Genomic DNA, 15,972 nt, shown 5'->3' on the forward strand with positions numbered 1-15,972 from the left:
CCCATGACATAGACAGTGACATCAGAGGGAGTTAAGCCCCATGACATAGACAGTGACATCAGAGGGAGTTGAGCCCCATGACATAGACATTGACATCAGAGGGAGTTGAGCCCCATGACATAGACAGTGACATCAGAGGGAGTTAAGCCCCATGACATAGACAGTGACATCAGAGGGAGTTAAGCCCCATGACATAGACAGTGACATCAGAGGGAGTTGGGCTCCATGACATAGACAGTGACATCAGAGGGAGTTTAGCCCCATGACATAGACAGTGACATCAGAGGGAGTTGGGCTCCATGACATAGACAGTGACATCAGAGGGAGTTGGGCTCCATGACATAGACAGTTACATCAGAGGGAGTTAAGCCCCATGACATAGACATTGACATCAGAGGGAGTTGAGCCCCATGACATAGACAGTGACATCAGAGGAGTTGAGCCCCATGACATAGACAGTGACATCAGAGGGAGTTAAGCCCCATGACATAGACAGTGACATCAGAGGGAGTTAAGCCCCATGACATAGACAGTGACATCAGAGGGAGTTGGGCTCCATGACATAGACAGTGACATCAGAGGGAGTTGAGCCCCATGACATAGACAGTTACATCAGAGGGAGTTGAGCCCCATGACATAGACAGTGACATCAGAGGGAGTTAGGCTCCATGACATAGACAGTGACATCAGAGGGAGTTGAGCCCCATGACATAGACAGTGACATCAGAGGGAGTTGAGCCCCATGACATAGACAGTGACATCAGAGGGAGTTGAGCCCCATGACATAGACAGTTACATCAGAGGGAGTTGAGCCCCATGACATAGACAGTGACATCAGAGGGAGTTAAGCCCCATGACATAGACAGTGACATCAGAGGGAGTTGGGCTCCATGACATAGACAGTGACATCAGAGGGAGTTAAGCCCCATGACATAGACATCAGAGGGAGTTGGGCTCCATGACATAGACAGTGACATCAGAGGGAGTTGGGCTCCATGACATAGACAGTTACATCAGAGGGAGTTAAGCCCCATGACATAGACATTGACATCAGAGGGAGTTGAGCCCCATGACATAGACAGTGACATCAGAGGGAGTTGAGCCCCATGACATAGACAGTGACATCAGAGGGAGTTGAGCCCCATGACATAGACAGTGACATCAGAGGGAGTTGAGCCCCATGACATAGACAGTTACATCAGAGGGAGTTGAGCCCCATGACATAGACAGTTACATCAGAGGGAGTTGAGCCCCATGACATAGACAGTGACATCAGAGGGAGTTAAGACCCATGACGTAGACAGTGACATCAGAGGGAGTTAAGCCCCATGACATAGACAGTGACATCAGAGGGAGTTAAGCCCCATGACATAGACAGTGACATAAGAGGGAGTTGAGCCCCATGACATAGACAGTTACATCAGAGGGAGTTGGGCTCCATGACATAGACAGTGACATCAGAGGGAGTTGAGCCCCATGACATAGACAGTGACATCAGAGGGAGTTAAGCCCCATGACATAGACAGTGACATCAGAGGGAGTTGAGCCCCATGACATAGACATTGACATCAGAGGGAGTTGAGCCCCCATGACATAGACAGTGACATCAGAGGGAGTTAAGCCCCATGACATAGACAGTGACATCAGAGGGAGTTAAGCCCCATGACATAGACAGTGACATCAGAGGGAGTTGGGCTCCATGACATAGACAGTGACATCAGAGGGAGTTTAGCCCCATGACATAGACAGTGACATCAGAGGGAGTTGGGCTCCATGGACATAGACAGTGACATCAGAGGGAGTTGGGCTCCATGACATAGACAGTGACATCAGAGGGAGTTGAGCCCCATGACATAGACAGTGACATCAGAGGGAGTTGAGCCCCATGACATAGACAGTTACATCAGAGGGAGTTGAGCCCCATGACATAGACAGTGACATCAGAGGGAGTTAAGCCCCATGACATAGACAGTGACATCAGAGGGAGTTGGGCTCCATGACATAGACAGTGACATCAGAGGGAGTTAAGCCCCATGACATAGACATCAGAGGGAGTTGGGCTCCATGACATAGACAGTGACATCAGAGGGAGTTGGGCTCCATGACATAGACAGTGACATCAGAGGGAGTTGGGCTCCATGACATAGACAGTGACATCAGAGGGAGTTGAGCCCCATGACATAGACAGTGACATCAGAGGGAGTTAAGCCCCATGACATAGACAGTGACATCAGAGGGAGTTAAGCCCCATGACATAGACAGTGACATCAGAGGGAGTTGGGCTCCATGACATAGACAGTGACATCAGAGGGAGTTGAGCCCCATGACATAGACAGTTACATCAGAGGGAGTTGAGCCCCATGACATAGACAGTGACATCAGAGGGAGTTAGGCTCCATGACATAGACAGTGACATCAGAGGGAGTTGAGCCCCATGACATAGACAGTGACATCAGAGGGAGTTGAGCCCCATGACATAGACAGTGACATCAGAGGGAGTTGAGCCCCATGACATAGACAGTTACATCAGAGGGAGTTGAGCCCCATGACATAGACAGTGACATCAGAGGGAGTTAAGCCCCATGACATAGACAGTGACATCAGAGGGAGTTGGGCTCCATGACATAGACAGTGACATCAGAGGGAGTTAAGCCCCATGACATAGACATCAGAGGGAGTTGGGCTCCATGACATAGACAGTGACATCAGAGGGAGTTGGGCTCCATGACATAGACAGTTACATCAGAGGGAGTTAAGCCCCATGACATAGACATTGACATCAGAGGGAGTTGAGCCCCCATGACATAGACAGTGACATCAGAGGGAGTTGAGCCCCATGACATAGACAGTGACATCAGAGGGAGTTGAGCCCCATGACATAGACAGTGACATCAGAGGGAGTTGAGCCCCATGACATAGACAGTTACATCAGAGGGAGTTGAGCCCCATGACATAGACAGTTACATCAGAGGGAGTTGAGCCCCATGACATAGACAGTGACATCAGAGGGAGTTAAGCCCCATGACGTAGACAGTGACATCAGAGGGAGTTAAGCCCCATGACATAGACAGTGACATCAGAGGGAGTTAAGCCCCATGACATAGACAGTGACATAAGAGGGAGTTGAGCCCCATGACATAGACAGTTACATCAGAGGGAGTTGGGCTCCATGACATAGACAGTGACATCAGAGGGAGTTGAGCCCCATGACATAGACAGTGACATCAGAGGGAGTTAAGCCCCATGACATAGACAGTGACATCAGAGGGAGTTGAGCCCCATGACATAGACATTGACATCAGAGGGAGTTGAGCCCCATGACATAGACAGTGACATCAGAGGGAGTTAAGCCCCATGACATAGACAGTGACATCAGAGGGAGTTAAGCCCCATGACATAGACAGTGACATCAGAGGGAGTTGGGCTCCATGACATAGACAGTGACATCAGAGGGAGTTTAGCCCCATGACATAGACAGTGACATCAGAGGGAGTTGGGCTCCATGACATAGACAGTGACATCAGAGGGAGTTGGGCTCCATGACATAGACAGTTACATCAGAGGGAGTTAAGCCCCATGACATAGACATTGACATCAGAGGGAGTTGAGCCCCATGACATAGACAGTGACATCAGAGGGAGTTGAGCCCCATGACATAGACAGTGACATCAGAGGGAGTTAAGCCCCATGACATAGACAGTGACATCAGAGGGAGTTAAGCCCCATGACATAGACAGTGACATCAGAGGGAGTTGGGCTCCATGACATAGACAGTGACATCAGAGGGAGTTGAGCCCCATGACATAGACAGTTACATCAGAGGGAGTTGAGCCCCATGACATAGACAGTGACATCAGAGGGAGTTAGGCTCCATGACATAGACAGTGACATCAGAGGGAGTTGAGCCCCATGACATAGACAGTGACATCAGAGGGAGTTGAGCCCCATGACATAGACAGTGACATCAGAGGGAGTTGAGCCCCATGACATAGACAGTTACATCAGAGGGAGTTGAGCCCCATGACATAGACAGTGACATCAGAGGGAGTTAAGCCCCATGACATAGACAGTGACATCAGAGGGAGTTGGGCTCCATGACATAGACAGTGACATCAGAGGGAGTTAAGCCCCATGACATAGACATCAGAGGGAGTTGGGCTCCATGACATAGACAGTGACATCAGAGGGAGTTGGGCTCCATGACATAGACAGTTACATCAGAGGGAGTTAAGCCCCATGACATAGACATTGACATCAGAGGGAGTTGAGCCCCATGACATAGACAGTGACATCAGAGGGAGTTGAGCCCCATGACATAGACAGTGACATCAGAGGGAGTTAAGCCCCATGACATAGACAGTGACATCAGAGGGAGTTAAGCCCCATGACATAGACAGTGACATCAGAGGGAGTTGGGCTCCATGACATAGACAGTGACATCAGAGGGAGTTGAGCCCCATGACATAGACAGTTACATCAGAGGGAGTTGAGCCCCCATGACATAGACAGTGACATCAGAGGGAGTTAGGCTCCATGACATAGACAGTGACATCAGAGGGAGTTGAGCCCCATGACATAGACAGTGACATCAGAGGGAGTTGAGCCCCATGACATAGACAGTGACATCAGAGGGAGTTGAGCCCCATGACATAGACAGTGACATCAGAGGGAGTTAAGCCCCATGACATAGACAGTGACATCAGAGGGAGTTAGGCTCCATGACATAGACAGTGACATCAGAGGGGAGTTAAGCCCCATGACATAGACAGTGACATCAGAGGGAGTTGGGCTCCATGACATAGACAGTGACATCAGAGGGAGTTGGGCTCCATGACATAGACAGTTACATCAGAGGGAGTTAAGCCCCATGACATAGACATTGACATCAGAGGGAGTTGAGCCCCATGACATAGACAGTGACATCAGAGGGAGTTGAGCCCCATGACATAGACAGTGACATCAGAGGGAGTTGAGCCCCATGACATAGACAGTGACATCAGAGGGAGTTGAGCCCCATGACGATAGACAGTTACATCAGAGGGAGTTGAGCCCCATGACATAGACAGTTACATCAGAGGGAGTTGAGCCCCATGACATAGACAGTGACATCAGAGGGAGTTAAGCCCCGTGACGTAGACAGTGACATCAGAGGGAGTTAACCCCCCATGACATAGACAGTGACATCAGAGGGAGTTAAGCCCCATGACATGACAGTGACATAAGAGGGAGTTGAGCCCCATGACATAGACAGTTACATCAGAGGGAGTTGGGCTCCATGACATAGACAGTGACATCAGAGGGAGTTGAGGCCCCCCCATGACATAGACAGTGACATCAGAGGGAGTTAAGCCCCATGACATAGACAGTGACATCAGAGGGAGTTGAGCCCCATGACATAGACATTGACATCAGAGGGAGTTGAGCCCCATGACATAGACAGTGACATCAGAGGGGAGTTAAGCCCCATGACATAGACAGTGACATCAGAGGGAGTTAAGCCCCATGACATAGACAGTGACATCAGAGGGAGTTGGGCTCCATGACATAGACAGTGACATCAGAGGGAGTTTAGCCCCATGACATAGACAGTGACATCAGAGGGAGTTAAGCCCCATGACATAGACAGTGACATCAGAGGGAGTTGGGCTCCATGACATAGACAGTGACATCAGAGGGAGTTGAGCCCCATGACATAGACAGTTACATCAGAGGGAGTTGAGCCCCATGACATAGACAGTGACATCAGAGGGAGTTAGGCTCCATGACATAGACAGTGACATCAGAGGGAGTTGAGCCCCATGACATAGACAGTGACATCAGAGGGAGTTGAGCCCCATGACATAGACAGTGACATCAGAGGGAGTTGAGCCCCATGACATAGACAGTTACATCAGAGGGAGTTGAGCCCCATGACATAGACAGTGACATCAGAGGGAGTTAAGCCCCATGACATAGACAGTGACATCAGAGGGAGTTGGGCTCCATGACATAGACAGTGACATCAGAGGGGAGTTAAGCCCCATGACATAGACATCAGAGGGAGTTGGGCTCCATGACATAGACAGTGACATCAGAGGGAGTTGGGCTCCATGACATAGACAGTTACATCAGAGGGAGTTAAGCCCCATGACATAGACATTGACATCAGAGGGAGTTGAGCCCCATGACATAGACAGTGACATCAGAGGGAGTTGAGCCCCATGACATAGACAGTGACATCAGAGGGAGTTAAGCCCCATGACATAGACAGTGACATCAGAGGGAGTTAAGCCCCATGACATAGACAGTGACATCAGAGGGAGTTGGGCTCCATGACATAGACAGTGACATCAGAGGGAGTTGAGCCCCATGACATAGACAGTTACATCAGAGGGAGTTGAGCCCCATGACATAGACAGTGACATCAGAGGGAGTTAGGCTCCATGACATAGACAGTGACATCAGAGGGAGTTGAGCCCCATGACATAGACAGTGACATCAGAGGGAGTTGAGCCCCATGACATAGACAGTGACATCAGAGGGAGTTGAGCCCCATGACATAGACAGTGACATCAGAGGGAGTTAAGCCCCATGACATAGACAGTGACATCAGAGGGAGTTGGGCTCCATGACATAGACAGTGACATCAGAGGGAGTTAAGCCCCATGACATAGACAGTGACATCAGAGGGAGTTGGGCTCCATGACATAGACAGTGACATCAGAGGGAGTTGGGCTCCATGACATAGACAGTTACATCAGAGGGAGTTAAGCCCCATGACATAGACATTGACATCAGAGGGAGTTGAGCCCCATGACATAGACAGTGACATCAGAGGGAGTTGAGCCCCATGACATAGACAGTGACATCAGAGGGAGTTGAGCCCCATGACATAGACAGTTACATCAGAGGGAGTTGAGCCCCATGACATAGACAGTGACATCAGAGGGAGTTAGGCTCCATGACATAGACAGTGACATCAGAGGGAGTTGAGCCCCATGACATAGACAGTGACATCATAGGGAGTTGAGCCCCATGACATAGACAGTGACATCAGAGGGAGTTGAGCCCCATGACATAGACAGTGACATCAGAGGGAGTTGAGCCCCATGACATAGACAGTTACATCAGAGGGAGTTGAGCCCCATGACATAGACAGTTACATCAGAGGGAGTTGAGCCCCATGACATAGACAGTGACATCAGAGGGAGTTAAGCCCCATGACGTAGACAGTGACATCAGAGGGAGTTAAGCCCCATGACATAGACAGTGACATCAGAGGGAGTTAAGCCCCATGACATAGACAGTGACATCAGAGGGAGTTGAGCCCCATGACATAGACAGTTACATCAGAGGGAGTTGGGCTCCATGACATAGACAGTGACATCAGAGGGAGTTGAGCCCCATGACATAGACAGTGACATCAGAGGGAGTTGGGCTCCATGACATAGACAGTTACATCAGAGGGAGTTAAGCCCCATGACATAGACATTGACATCAGAGGGAGTTGAGCCCCATGACATAGACATCAGAGGGAGTTGAGCCCCATGACATAGACAGTGACATCAGAGGGAGTTAAGCCCCATGACATAGACAGTGACATCAGAGTTAAGCCCCATGACATAGACAGTGACATCAGAGGGAGTTGGGCTCCATGACATAGACAGTGACATCAGAGGGAGTTAAGCCCCATGACATAGACAGTGACATCAGAGGGAGTTGGGCTCCATGACATAGACAGTGACATCAGAGGGAGTTGGGCTCCATGACATAGACAGTTACATCAGAGGGAGTTGAGCCCCATGACATAGACAGTGACATCAGAGGGAGTTAAGCCCCATGACATAGACAGTGACATCAGAGGGAGTTGGGCTCCATGACATAGACAGTGACATCAGAGGGAGTTAAGCCCCATGACATAGACATCAGAGGGAGTTGGGCTCCATGACATAGACAGTGACATCAGAGGGAGTTGGGCTCCATGACATAGACAGTTACATCAGAGGGAGTTAAGCCCCATGACATAGACATTGACATCAGAGGGAGTTGAGCCCCATGACATAGACAGTGACATCAGAGGGAGTTGAGCCCCATGACATAGACAGTGACATCAGAGGGAGTTAAGCCCCATGACATAGACAGTGACATCAGAGGGAGTTAAGCCCCATGACATAGACAGTGACATCAGAGGGAGTTGGGCTCCATGACATAGACAGTGACATCAGAGGGAGTTGAGCCCCATGACATAGACAGTTACATCAGAGGGAGTTGAGCCCCATGACATAGACAGTGACATCAGAGGGAGTTAGGCTCCATGACATAGACAGTGACATCAGAGGGAGTTGAGCCCCATGACATAGACAGTGACATCAGAGGGAGTTGAGCCCCATGACATAGACAGTGACATCAGAGGGAGTTGAGCCCCATGACATAGACAGTGACATCAGAGGGAGTTAAGCCCCATGACATAGACAGTGACATCAGAGGGAGTTGGGCTCCATGACATAGACAGTGACATCAGAGGGAGTTAAGCCCCATGACATAGACAGTGACATCAGAGGGAGTTGGGCTCCATGACATAGACAGTGACATCAGAGGGAGTTGGGCTCCATGACATAGACAGTTACATCAGAGGGAGTTAAGCCCCATGACATAGACATTGACATCAGAGGGAGTTGAGCCCCATGACATAGACAGTGACATCAGAGGGAGTTGAGCCCCATGACATAGACAGTGACATCAGAGGGAGTTGAGCCCCATGACATAGACAGTTACATCAGAGGGAGTTGAGCCCCATGACATAGACAGTGACATCAGAGGGAGTTAGGCTCCATGACATAGACAGTGACATCAGAGGGAGTTGAGCCCCATGACATAGACAGTGACATCAGAGGGAGTTGAGCCCCATGACATAGACAGTGACATCAGAGGGAGTTGAGCCCCATGACATAGACAGTGACATCAGAGGGAGTTGAGCCCCATGACATAGACAGTGACATCAGAGGGAGTTGAGCCCCATGACATAGACAGTTACATCAGAGGGAGTTGAGCCCCATGACATAGACAGTGACATCAGAGGGAGTTAAGCCCCATGACGTAGACAGTGACATCAGAGGGAGTTAAGCCCCATGACATAGACAGTTACATCAGAGGGAGTTAAGCCCCATGACATAGACAGTTTCATCAGAGGGAGTTAAGCCCCATGACATAGACAGTGACATCAGAGGGAGTTGAGCCCCATGACATAGACAGTGACATCAGAGGGAGTTAAGCCCCATGACATAGACAGTTTCATCAGAGGGAGTTAAGCCCCATGACATAGACAGTGACATCAGAGGGAGTTGAGCCCCATGACATAGACAGTTACATCAGAGGGAGTTGGGCTCCATGACATAGACAGTGACATCAGAGGGAGTTGAGCCCCATGACATAGACAGTGACATCAGAGGGAGTTGAGCCCCATGACATAGACAGTGACATCAGAGGGAGTTAAGCCCCATGACATAGACAGTGACATCAGAGTGTGCAGGTCTGCTGCTGTACCTCAAAGTCCCTCCCCTGTTCGTAGATGGGGACGACGAGCTTGTAGATGTCTGAGATGAGCTCATAGCGCTCAGCCTTCCACAGGCCATCAGCACACTCCTCCAACAGCTCCATCAGGACATCCTGTATGGGAGGGAAGGGACAGATAAAACACTGCTGTCATCTGACTATGGACGGCACACACGAGGGCTTCATCTCAAAGCTTTTATGAAGGTTCGTGCAAAGAAAAAAGTACTAGATGAGTTTTGAATACTAGAGAGCTATTGTCCTTGATGCAACACAACACATGAAGAGTTGTATAGCTCCACTGACATTGTGTATAATGAGGATATGGTGAAGAGGATATGAAAATGGGATTTAAAAGCAAAGTTGTTCCACACGGCCTCTTTAAAGGCGTTTGAGCTGAGACGCTATGCTGTGCCATTTCTTTGTACTGAATTCAAGCATAGAATTAGACGCGGAATTGGTTGCATGTTTGTTCTGTGAGCGTTTTTGTTTTACCACGTTGTTGGATAGTGTGGAGCAGAGCTGGTTCACTGATAACATCTCTACAAGGTAGATGCCTGGTTATCTCCTCAAGAGTTGCAAACTCCACAATTTAGCAGCAGGAGTGCTGGAGATAAAGCCAAGGAGATAAACTGAGCATAAAATAAGCTAGTGTTGCTTTCCCATAGGATTTACAGTATTTTGCCTGTAAAAATAATTTGGGCAATGTTTATATGACCCCTTTACAAACAGGCCCATTTTTACCACATTCTTGCCTGCATACGCCTTGTATACGTCCCGTGCTAATAGTGGTGTGCAGATGTAGGTGGGGATCTGTTTTTAATAAATCCATTGAGAATGTAAGCCATCAAAAATAAATCCATAATTTACTTGTTTAGGCTGGTCCTAAGAAGCATTATAAGACGAATACAATTTATTTTCAAAAGAATAGAATACCATATTTCTAGTTTAATTAGGCGTATGTTAGGGGTCTGTGCAGCCATGGCAGCGCCACCCAAATGAAATCAATAGTTCGTTATCTTCTTCATTAAACAGACAAGACTGTAAGGGATCGGGGGTTGGCTGGGTCTAGACAGAGTCTGACACTTCCCCGATCTACAGAGAGGGGGAGTCATCAGACTCGATCTGGTTCACCTGAGTTCTGAGCACACCTGTCCGTAATTAGGGTAGGATATAAGGTGTGCTCAGAAGTTCAGTCGGTGCGAGGTATTGTTCCTTTGTGACTTGTTAAGCGTTTTGTTCCGAGAGAGAGAGAGAGTTTGTTGTTTTGATTACCCGTGTATCCGACCTGTGCCTTGTTGTTTGACTTCCCGAATTGCTTAATCCTCTGCTTGTCTACCCCAGTGATTACCGTCCTCTGATCCTGTGCCTGTGCCCTCGACTACGACTAGCCCGCTCCCTTGGTACCTCTGCCTGCGCCCGGTTTTGACCACAGCCCGCCCGACCACGATTAAGCCATACCCTTGTCTGTACTCTAATAAAGCATCGCTATTCTGCGATTGGATCTTACCACTCTGTCCGAGTATTCATTACAGAATACCTCGCCATTACCATGGATCCAGCGGAATTACAGAGGCGATGGGAGATACAGGAGAAACGGATGGATGAACTCCTACAGCTACTCCACGCTGGTGCGGCTGAAGGCACCACACCGAGCACGGTCAGTCCTCGTCATGCACCTCCGATTTCTCTACCTACAAGGTACGACGGGGAACCTGGCAAATGTCAGGGGTTTCTACTCCAGATGTCCCTGTATCTGTCATATAATCGTACTATGTTTTCCGATGACCGTAGCAGGGTGGATTTCATGATTTCTCTGCTAACGGGAAGAGCACTGGATTGGGCTACTGCGCTTTGGGCAGCTGAGGTCCCCGAGCTGAATGTGGAAGTTCAGTTCAAGAGACTGTTTCAAGAGGTGTTCGACCACCCAGTATCTGGGCGTAGTGTGGGAGACCAACTGTGCGAACTTCAGCAGGGCCGTCGCACAGTAGCCGACTACGCTTTAGAGTTCCGTACTATAGCAGCCGGTAGCGGATGGAGCGAGACTGCTTTGCTCACAGTTTTCCGAAGAGGGCTGCGCAAAGACGTACAGACTGAGTTGGCTTGTCGAGGAGATATCACTGCGCTACATGAGTTTATCAAAATAGCCATCTCTATTGATAATCTTATAGTGCAACACAAGGCATCCACTGTTCGGGAGCTCTCGATCACTGGTCCTATGCAATCGACAGAGCGGAGGAGAGAATCTGAGGAGGAACCTATGCAACTGGGACGGTCACCTCTACAAGGGTCGGTGAGACAACAACGTCGGCAAGACGGACTATGCCTGTATTGTGGTCAGTCGGGTCATTTCGTTCGTCAATGTCCGGTACGACCTAACCGTCTCCCAGGGTATCGCCTCGGAACTGCCAAACCGGTGAGTGAGACTCCCGTTCTGAACATTACATCTAAACAAATGTATGTACCTGTTACCTTATCTGTCGGAGAGAAAGTGCGCAGGTTGGAAGGACTTATTGATTCCGGAGCGGCGGCCAGCTTTCTGGATATGGGTCTTGCTGAGGAGTAGGGAGTTCAACTTATCCCAATTCAACCTCCCCTGCGAGTCAACGCGCTAGACGGTGAGCCCATGGGCACTGGGTTCATTACGCACCGTACCGGGGAAATCAAGTTACAAGTGGGCTCCCTGCACCATGAGAACATCATTCTGTTCGTCATCTCCGCTCCACGGGAGCCGCTAGTCCTCGGCACCCCTGGCTCGTTACCCATGATCCGGTCATCTCCTGGAAGTCTGGCGATATCACGGCTTAGAGTGAGGTATGTAGGGCTGAGTGCCTCATTTTACCTTGCAAAACGTCTACTGTGGAGGATGCGAAGGGTGCGGTGTCTACTGTTGTTCCTACAGAGTACCAGGATTACGCGCAGGTGTTCTCCAAGGAGAGGGCTACCGTGTTACCACCGCATCGGGCCTGGGATTGTGCAATTGATCTGCTATCCGGGGCTACACCTCCTCGCGGACGAATCTACCCTTTGTCACAGCCGGAACGGGAATCAATGAGCAAGTATATTGATGAGGCACTTCAGCAAGGGGCCATTCGCCCATCTACGTCTCCCCGCGGCATCCAGTTTTTTCTTTGTTAAGAAAGGGATGGCGGACTGCGTCCTTGTATAGACTATCGAGGTTTGAACGATATCACCATTAAAAATCGTTACCCCCCTTCCTTTGATTCCAGCAGCCCTCGAGCAGGTGGGGCAGGCCTCCATCTACAGTAAACTGGACCTCAGGAGTGCGTACAATCTGGTGCGCATTAGAGAGGGGGATGAATGGAAGACCGCCTTCATCACCCATCGAGGACATTATGAATATTGTGTCATGCCCTATGGACTTACTAACGCGCCCTCTGTGTTCCAGGCGTTCATGAATGACATTTTTAGGGACTTGATTGATCGCTTCGTCATAGTGTACATTGATGACATCCTAATCTACTCTAACTCTCTGAGAGAACATGTGTCCCATGTACGACAGGTTCTGGACCGACTCCGCCAACACTCTCTGTTCGTGAAGGCCGAGAAGAGTGAATTCCATGTCACGACGATTTCCTTCCTTGGGGCCATACTCACTCCCGACGGGGTAAGACTGGATGAATCCAAGGTACAGGCTGTACGAGACTGGCCTCAACCCCAGACGGTGAAAGAGCTTCAGAGATTCTTGGGGTTTGCCAATTACTATAGACGGTTCGTGCGTAATTTCAGCACAACCGCAGCTCCCCTGTCGGCGATGACCAGCCACAAGGGTCGTGGTCTGAAATGGACGGAGGAGGCAGTGCGGGCTTTTGAGACATTGAAACAACAATTTACCACCGCTCCCATTTTATGTCAGCCGGATCCTACCTTGCCGTTCATCGTGGAGGTGGACGCCTCGGAGGTTGGAGTGGGAGCCGTGCTATCCCAGCGCCAAGGTGAGCCGCCCAAATCACGACCCTGTGCTTTTTTTTCTAAGAAGCTGAATCCGGCCGAGCAGAACTACGACGTGGGAAATCGTGAATTACTGGCGGTGAAGTTAGCCGTGGAGGAGTGGAGACATTGGCTGGAGGGAGCAGCTCATCCGTTCCAAGTGCTCACGGACCACCGCAATCTAGAGTATCTTCACAGTGCTAAACGACTGAACTCCCGACAGGCAAGGTGGTCTTTGTTCTTCAACCGTTTCCAATTCACTGTTTCTTATATTCCCGGGTCCAAGAATTGTAAGGCGGACGCGCTTTCCCGACGGTTCGAGCACGCTGACAGACCGGTTGAACCAGAACCTATCCTCCCCATGAGTTGCCGTGCTGGTCCTGTGAGGTGGGCTATCGATGACACAATTCAGGAGAGCCTACAAGCGGAACCAGCCCCTCCAGAAACCCCGGTGTCGAAGGTGTTTGTACCAGCTCCGCTTCGACCTCAACTGATGGAATGGTGCCACACGTCGCTAGGATCTGGTCATCCCGGAATCACTCGAACTACACGACTCATCAGTCGAAAATACTGGTGGGATTCCCTCACAGATGACGTCAGAGACTACGTATTATCCTGCCCGGTATGTGCTCAGTCCAAGGCGCCTCGAGCACTACCGGAGGGTAAGCTGATGCCATTGCCAACTCCTCAATGACCCTGGTCGCACATTGCGATGGACTTTGTTACCGACCTACCAGAATCAGAGGGCCATACTGTAATTCTCGTGGTCATCGATCGATTCTCTAAGATGTGTCGGTTAGTACCCATGACCCGTTTACCTAACGCCACTCAGATGGCGGAGACTATGTTTAACCAGGTGTTCCGGCAGTTTGGTGTTCCAGAGGATATTGTTTCCGACCGGGGACCCCAGTTCGTATCCCGGGTTTGGAAGGCCTTCTGCGAACGCTTGGGCATCTCGGTGAGCCTCACCTCCGGGTATCATCCCCAGGCCAATGGGCAGACAGAACGGCTCAACCAGGAAATTGGGAAGTATCTACGGCAACAATGTTCGCGGCAGCCGCAAGAGTGGAGCCGATTCCTTCCTTGGGTAGAGTATGCTCAGAACTCACTCGTTCACACCTCCCCTACGTCTAACGCCCTTTCAGTGTGTTCTAGGGTATCAACCACCCCTGTTTCCGTGGGATACCGCACCCGGGATGGTACCGGCGGTGGACGAGTGGTTCCGTCGGAGTGCGCAGGTCTGGGAGACGGCCCATCAACATCTCAGTCAAGCCTCACAGCAGCAAAAGACCTATGCCGACCGACACCGGAGACCTACTCCCACTTATCAACCCGGGCAACGAGTGTGGCTGTCTACCCGAGACCTGCGGTTCCGACGGAGCTGCAAGAAGCTCCAACCCAGGTACATTGGTCCCTTCAAAGTACAGAGACGTATTAACCCTGTCAATCAATCAATCAATTTTATTTTATATAGCCCTTCTTACATCAGCTAATATCTCGAAGTGCTGTACAGAAACCCAGCCTAAAACCCCAAACAGCTAGTAATGCAGGTGTAGAAGCACGGTGGCTAGGAAAAACTCCCTAGAAAGGCGAAAACCTAGGAAGAAACCTAGAGAGGAACCAGGCTATGAGGGGTGGCCAGTCCTCTTCTGGCTGTGCCGGGTGAAGATTATAACAGAACCATGCCAAAATGTTCAAAAATGTTCATAAGTGACAAGCATGGTCAAATAATAATCAGGAATAAATCTCAGTTGGCTTTTCATAGCCGATCATTAAGAGTTGAAAACAGCAGGTCTGGGACAGGTAGGGGTTCCATAACCGCAGGCAGAACAGTTGAAACTGGAATAGCAGCAAGGCCAGGCGGACTGGGGACAGCAAGGAGTCACCACGGCCGGTAGTCCCGACGTATGGTCCTAGGTGCTCAGGTCTCTCAGTTGGCTTTTCATAGCCGATCATTAAGAGTTGAAAACAGCAGGTCTGGGACAGGTAGGGGTTTCGTAACCGCAGGCAGAACAGTTGAAACTGGAATAGCAGCAAGGCCAGGCGGACTGGGGACAGCAAGGTGTCATCATGCCCGGTAGTCCTGACGTATGGTCCTAGGGCTCAGGTTCTCAGAGAGAAAGAGAGAACGAGAGAATTAGAGAGAGCATACTTAAATTCACACAGGACACTGGATAAGACAGGAGAAGTACTCCAGGTATAACCAACTAACCCCAGCCCCCCGACACATAAACTACTGCAGCATAAATACTGGAGGCTGAGACAGGAGCGGTCCGGAGACACTGTGGCCCCATCCGAAGAAACCCCCGGACAGGGCCAAACAGGAAGGATATAACCCCACCCACTCCGCCAAAGCACAGCCCCCGCACCACTAGAGGGATATCCTCAACCACCAACTTACAATCCTGAGACAAGGCCGAGTATAGCCCACAGAGGTCTCCACCACAGCACAAACCAAGGGGGGGCGCCAACCCAGACAGGAAGATCACGTCA

General features: G+C 50.2%; 1 protein-coding gene across 1 annotated transcript in view; it reads right to left on the bottom strand.

The window, feature by feature from the left end:
- The window catches only part of LOC121555191 (dedicator of cytokinesis protein 9), a 140,792-nt gene that overhangs the window by 19,275 nt on the left and 105,545 nt on the right, over positions 1-15,972 (bottom strand). Inside the window, exon 46 of the mRNA XM_045212082.1 lies at positions 9,523-9,645. Coding sequence (XP_045068017.1) covers positions 9,523-9,645 — 123 coding nt within the window. The remainder of the gene's footprint in view (positions 1-9,522; positions 9,646-15,972) is intronic.

Source organism: Coregonus clupeaformis, chromosome 40, assembly GCF_020615455.1.
Source record: "Coregonus clupeaformis isolate EN_2021a chromosome 40, ASM2061545v1, whole genome shotgun sequence".
Taxonomy (NCBI): domain Eukaryota; kingdom Metazoa; phylum Chordata; class Actinopteri; order Salmoniformes; family Salmonidae; genus Coregonus; species Coregonus clupeaformis.